This window comes from Simochromis diagramma, unplaced genomic scaffold (genome assembly GCF_900408965.1).
Source record: "Simochromis diagramma unplaced genomic scaffold, fSimDia1.1 OVJJ01000463.1, whole genome shotgun sequence".
In the NCBI taxonomy this organism is placed as follows: domain Eukaryota; kingdom Metazoa; phylum Chordata; class Actinopteri; order Cichliformes; family Cichlidae; genus Simochromis; species Simochromis diagramma.
Window position 1 is genome coordinate 1667721 of NW_024386941.1, and position 6356 is coordinate 1674076.

The 6356-nt window shown below is 39.5% G+C and overlaps 1 protein-coding gene across 6 annotated transcripts; it reads left to right on the forward strand.

Annotated features, from left to right (window-relative positions):
* Window positions 1-901: 901 nt before the first annotated feature.
* On the forward strand, window positions 902-5565 carry LOC120737174 (cyclin-dependent kinase-like 1). Of its 6 annotated transcripts, XM_040037729.1 has the most exons (12): window positions 906-1027; window positions 1163-1215; window positions 1300-1388; window positions 1554-1743; window positions 1934-2055; window positions 2793-2865; window positions 3792-3882; window positions 4202-4402; window positions 4728-4810; window positions 4895-4951; window positions 5130-5282; window positions 5452-5565. In XM_040037729.1, exons 4-12 carry the CDS (start codon window positions 1576-1578, stop codon window positions 5545-5547), a joined length of 1044 nt encoding a protein of 347 aa, XP_039893663.1. In that variant the 5' UTR covers window positions 906-1027; window positions 1163-1215; window positions 1300-1388; window positions 1554-1575; the 3' UTR covers window positions 5548-5565. The 6 variants fall into 6 exon arrangements, with proteins under 6 accessions (XP_039893665.1, XP_039893663.1, XP_039893666.1 ...); XM_040037732.1 differs by lacking the exon at window positions 1300-1388; XM_040037727.1 differs by having other exon boundaries at window positions 913-1215.
* The last annotated feature ends 791 nt before the right edge of the window (window positions 5566-6356 follow it).

A 6356-nucleotide genomic window follows, 5' to 3' on the forward strand; every position in this document is an offset into this window, starting at 1 on the left:
ATGGACATGGTGAAGGTTCTTACTTGAAGCAACAATTGTCAAGTAGGATGTGGTGTTTAAATTATGCTCAGTTCTTCTAAGGGGCATAACATGTCACAAGAAATAATCCCCACACACTTTTACATCAGCAGCCTGACCCACTGATACAAGGCAGGATGGAACCATGCTTTCATGTTATATATGCAGAATTCTGACCCTTCCACCTGCATGTTCCAGCAGAAATCAAGACTGGTGAGAACAGGCAATGTTTTTATAACTTTCCAATTGCAGAAAATTGTACCCTCATTTTCCTGCTCTTAGCCTACAGGACTAGCTCTAAGTGTAGTCTTCTGCAGCCCATCTGCTTCAAGGTTCAAGACATTGTGCATTCAGATTTGCTCTTATGCATACCTTGGTTGTGACAAGTGGTTATTTGAGTTACTGTTGCCTTTCCCAGAGAACTGTAGTATGTTGGATACCTTCTTTTTTTTTTTGGACCAGTCTTTGTAAACTCAGGGGATGGTTTTGTAGGAATATCCCAGCAAATTATCACTTTTTGAAATACTTTTTGAAATCAGGCCATCTGCCACCAGCAACCATGCTATGTTCAAAGGCACTTAAATAACGTTTCTTCTCCATTCTGATCCTCAATTTGAACTTCAACATATCAGATTTTACTTATGTCTCCATGCCTAAATGCAATGGATTGCTGCTAATCACATTAAAACTTGAGCAAGCACCTGAACAAGTGTGCCTAATAAAGTGGCAGAGGGTTGTTTTTTTTTTTGGGGGGGGGGGGGGGGGGTTGTTAAGTTCCTTTTTGTATCTTCAATATGCACCAAAAATGTGCCATATAATACATATTTAAACTACTCATTAACTTTTTGCTACTACTTGCTTCTTCTCTTAGGCTAGTGTCACCTGTCTCCATAGTTACGACGAAAGTGTATACGTGCGTGTCTTACGCAGGCGGCTTTGTGAATTGATGTTCTGTGTTTGGGACGCATTTCTGCCCTTTTTGCGCATTTTGCCACAAGTAAGGTAAAAGGTGAGTTTATAGAAGTATTATTTCTGTGTCGACACGTTTCCGAGGCGTCGTTTTAAAGGGACACTGCGTTAAAAATGACTCGCACTGAGTTAGTGGACTGTGCCGATTGGAAATAATACCTGTGGGGTTACCAAGGTGGTGACGACGCATCGGGAGAGGAAACAGCAAATAGCAATGAAAGCGAGAAGGTGAGAGTCCTCTTTAGTGTGACATTAGTAAATTCAAGACCAAGGAGCCTGACAGGTAATACCAGAGATGGCTATTCTTTGTAGCTTTGCGGACGTTTGATGGACTCACTACTGACATAAAGACAGATTCTGGACCTGTGTGCCTCTCAGACGTTGAAAACGGTTAGGTCTCCGTGAGTTAATTTGGTCCTCAAACACACATATCTTGCCCTGTGACTTTTATTTGGGCCCACCTTTAAAAAAATATCTCCAGTAATGAAAGATTGCAGTGAAAACTGATGAAGTATGGCACCGATAGCGATTTTAAATAAAATGGGGAACATTTATTTTTTTGACAGGTGACAGTTTTCAGCTGCCATAATGGAGAAATACGAAAAGCTGTCCAAAATTGGTGAGGGTTCCTACGGTGTGGTGTTCAAATGCAGGCACAGAGATACTGGCCAAATAGTCGCCATCAAGAAGTTTGTGGAGTCTGAAGATGATCCAGTTATTAAGAAGATTGCATTGCGAGAAATACGTATGCTGAAGGTGAGAAGACATTAGTTCTGGTATCAAGTTTTCCACATGTCACACCACACGTGTACACTTGCACACACACACATGTGCATGCTACATGAATTGATGAAAGAGTTTAACAAAAAAAAAAATCCCTTTTTCAAACTTGTCAGGCTGTGAAGCACTGACACTGAAGTGTCTGTGATGTGTGCTCATCTTTTAGCAACTCAAACACGTGAATTTGGTCAACCTGCTCGAGGTGTTCAGGAGGAAAAGGCGGCTCCACTTGGTGTTTGAGTTCTGTGAACAGACAGTCCTAAATGAGCTTGACAAACATCCCCGAGGGTAAGTCAAAGCAGCACAGGAACAGCATGTGACAAATTAACTTTTTAAAATATCTGTTCACTCTTTGCCAGTTTGGGATTAGTGGTTATGTTTGTTGTGGTAGAGCTGCTGAAGGGTAACATACTTGGAAATTCAAATAATCATTCACTTCAACCTCCAGATGTGTTGATAAAGTAACATTATAACTAAGGAATTTAGGTTTAAGGAGTCATCTATTTGGCAAATAGTTTTCCAAAGAAGTATTTGGTATTTCTAACAGGAGAATGACAGAAGAAAGGAACAGGGTGAATTAGAAAGAGGGAGCAAGACTGTAGCTAAGAAATTCTGGTGACAGAAAATGCTGGCAGTAGAATGAGGGCGTAATAGGCAGTCTTAACATGAAGGATCAAAAAGTAGGAAAAAATAGCTCTTGTCTTTTCTCTGCACTTTGAGCAATGCATGGTCACAAGCCAAGATTTCAGTATAGCTTTTGTCACGTGAACTCACGTAAACCACAATGGCTATCTGTTGTCTTACCATTTTTCTTTTTCCCACGAGACTGTGCAGCAGAAACTCTAGCTGGTCTTGAAAACAAAGGCGCTGCTGCTTTTAAAGACAGGCCTAGGATTACCCGGGTGACCGCAGGGCCGAGTAAAACACCACTTCTTTTATTGAAATGGCTGGAATGACAGATGAGGACATTGTAATTTGTAAATAGTTTGTCTGTTTTTCCTTCCTTTGTCTCTTGTTGTCTCTAGGGTACCTGAGGCTCAGCTGAAAAGTATAGTATGGCAGACTCTGCAGGCTGTCAGCTTCTGCCACAAACACAATGTCAGTATATTTTATTATATGTTGCACTTCATCTAAATGATTTGCATATATTTATCTGATGCAGGTGAGCACATGCCTTATTTTTGTTAAATTACTCATTGCTGTAATACTTTCCTCTGTACTGGCATTTGACTTAGTGGCAAATGACTTACTGTGGAGGATGGTTGACGCATTCCTTTTTATATTAATCAAACCAAGTCTTTATTGATTTGATTTATATGAAAATGCAGTTTTGTTGTTTTTGGGGGTTTTTTTTGTGTTTTTTGTTTTTTACTCAGCAAAATCTCACGTATATAGTTATTTTATAAGTTAAATTATCTGATATCCGTAACATATTCATTTTTTAAATATATTTTTTCAGTGATTGTTATTTCCCAAACATTTATATCTGTTTTTAAATGTTATATATTGCTCTTTATGATACACAGTTCTGCTTAATTCTGTAGCTAAATCTAACTACCGACTATATAAGCACCTTTTTGTGCCTCATTGTAGCAAATATACTATTTCATAGTCATTTTTAATGTTCTCAAAGCTTTTATTGCAATGTTTGTTACACGTCATAATAGGTTCCCTTCTGAAATGTCAGTCTGTTAAACTAGTTGGTGCCTGTAGGGGGAGCAGTTCGCCTTATTGCTCCCTCCTATACATGCACACATACGCACACACATATATATATATATATATATAGAGAGAGAGAGATAGATAGACTGCCTATGCTTGTCTATCTATCTGGTAAATAAAAAATAAAATAAACTCTTAGCCATACAGTATTAAGTTAAAAGTGTGACGGTTTCTAATCTCTTGCTCTTGTTCTTCCCCATTCATTTTTAATTTGCCAGCCTTAACGTAAGCTTGTGGCTCTGACACAAAGAGACTGTATATCATGTTGCCTAAATCCCTGATAATGACTGTTTGTCTCACAGTGCATTCACCGTGATGTAAAGCCAGAGAACATCCTCCTCACTAAAACCGGAGTCATCAAGCTTTGTGACTTTGGCTTCGCCCGTATTCTGAGTAGGTCATTCAAGGAAGAGTGTTAATTTGTCTGTAATGACTTATTCAACACAGATCCTATATGTCAGCCCTGCTCATGGCCACCTCACTTTTAGAGTTCCAGTGAATGCATTGTACAGTGAAATGACACTGTACAGTCTCTCTTTACACCTGCTGCGTAACGTTTCAGTGTCATGTTACCATACATTAACATGTAATCTTTCACCATGTCTTGTAATCCCTCCCTCAATTATGTATGTGTTATTTAGTGTGCATTATTCAGTATATTAATGTTTATGTGTATAAGTTGTCACCATGTGTATTTGTGTTGGTATACTAGCGGGACCAGAGGATGACTATACAGACTATGTAGCAACCCGCTGGTACCGGGCTCCTGAGCTGCTGGTCGGGGATACTCAGTACGGGCCTCCTGTTGACGTGTGGGCTTTGGGCTGTGTCTTTGCCGAGCTCCTCAATGGGAACCCACTTTGGCCCGGGAAGTCTGACGTTGACCAGCTCTACCTCATCAGGAAAACTCTGGGTAGACTGAAGAGCTGTTTAAAACACTAATGACATCAGTAACATCAGCATAAATTTACATCTACAATCAGGAGAACTGTCTTCTGTCAGACAGTCTGGTAGCTTTTTTTTTTTAACTAGAGAACTAGTTGCTCAAAATAGGAGCTGTTTCCTCTTATTTAGTTGCTTGAAATTTTTTCACAGTATTGTTAGCTCATTGCACCCATTGCATGCAAATTGATATTTTGTGTGAACTGAGCCAAACTGGTTTAGGTCCGAACACACCCTCAGACAACAAGAAACTTTTCACAGACAGGCTGGGTTAATAATCAAATTTCTGACCGTAGGTGACCTGATCCCCCATCACCAGCAGGTCTTCCGCTCCAATGTTTTCTTCAGTGGAGTTAGCATTCCTGAGCCTGATACAATGGTATGAAAACTATTAAAACCAAATCTGTGTTCATAATGAAGTCATAATGAATGGGGTTATATACTTCTTTTTTTTTTGCTATAGGAACCTTTGGAAAAGCGCTTCCATGGAGTGTCTCCCCATGCCCTTCAGGTTATGAAGGTATATTTAGTGTAATACAGACTGGCTGATACAGCATCATGATTAATGCTACTGGACAATTTGTCAAAGACAATTTTTAACCAAATCAGTCCTTCAGGCCCAGCCAGTATAAGCGAGTCAGTGTTTGTCCACATATTTTGAAAAGCCTTTGCTTCATGCTAAGTCTCTGTGTTAACAGTCATCCCTGGTGATGGATCCTTCTTTGCGCCTGTCCTGTGAAGAGCTGCTAGAGCTGCCTTACTTCCAGGAGGAAGGAGGACTCAACTATGGCCGTGAGGGGGAGCGCCTAGGAAGACGACATGACAGAGGCTCCCGCCGCAGACAGGCTGGGGTCAGTGTGACACACAGGGGTTTAATCGTGCAAGAAAATGATCCAAAGCCCAAAGAGATTGTCCACACTGCTACAGCTACAAATGTCCTTAAACCGGTGAATGCAACTCTACGCAGGCTGACAAGGCATTATCCTAATACATTGTTTCCTTCTCTCTTTCACTCTCTAGGCTCAGTACCTCCCTCAGTTACCAAACAGTAACATCTCACCTGCACCAGAAGTCAAGAAACAAGTGAAGCAAAAATATCACCTGCCCAACATATAATAAATAAATTCATCTAGTGTTTAGTGGCTGAAATGTGTAAACGATGGAGTAAAGTTCTGCTTTGCGCAGTCATTTAAATAAGCTGATTTGAAGGAACATACGTTAATGTTGTGGTAAGTAAAATACGATTTTAATTCTGTGATTACTTATAGATATAAACGATATTCTTCATACAAAAAAAACAATAGTTTATATATTATGAGCTGAGATTAGGGCAAAGAATGCACAATCTGTTCGTATCATAGCTAAAGATACATCTACAAGATTGAAACAAATGTCTTGTAGTCACTACTGTGCCATTGCGAATTGGCTACAAGACTATACCGGTTTTCTGATACATCCAGTAATTACTAATCATACATTAAAATAGTTGAGCATTTTACCATATATAAGAGAAACAAATGCATCTATCTTCAGATTCTGTAAACATTGTTGATGTTGTTAATGTAAACCAAAAAAAGAGCATTTAGTACTGGATATTAGCCTGTATACTTGATGTTTAACTTCCTCACACAGTCTTAAGGTTTAATAAAAACCCACTACGAAAGCCAATACTTTAAATAATTTGATGGGTTCTTAATGTACTCCAGCCACTGTCTCAATGGCGATACCTAAGGTCAGATGCAGGCATCTACTGTTACTCAGCCATCCACTGGAGTACGCATCGATTCATCACCTGACCTCAAACTTATCAAATTACAGATTTAACTCCTTGTTATATAGTTCAGTGATCTGTGCTGTAGACAGACAGGGTTTACCATACACTATAAACAGCCCTACTTTTTTTTTTTTTTTCCTGGTCAAAGCAA

What these genes read in the sequence shown, in the direction of transcription:
- LOC120737174 (XM_040037731.1), top strand. Translation starts at nt 1,576, where the DNA reads ATGGAGAAATACGAAAAGCTGTCCAAAATTGGTGAGGGTTCCTACGGT. An exon ending in TTCCTGAGCCTGATACAATG is followed by an intron (nt 4,811 to 4,894) that starts GTATGAAAACTA and finishes TTTTTGCTATAG; the next exon opens with GAACCTTTGGAAAAGCGCTT. An exon ending in CCCGCCGCAGACAGGCTGGG is followed by an intron (nt 5,283 to 5,451) that starts GTCAGTGTGACA and finishes TTCACTCTCTAG; the next exon opens with GCTCAGTACCTCCCTCAGTT.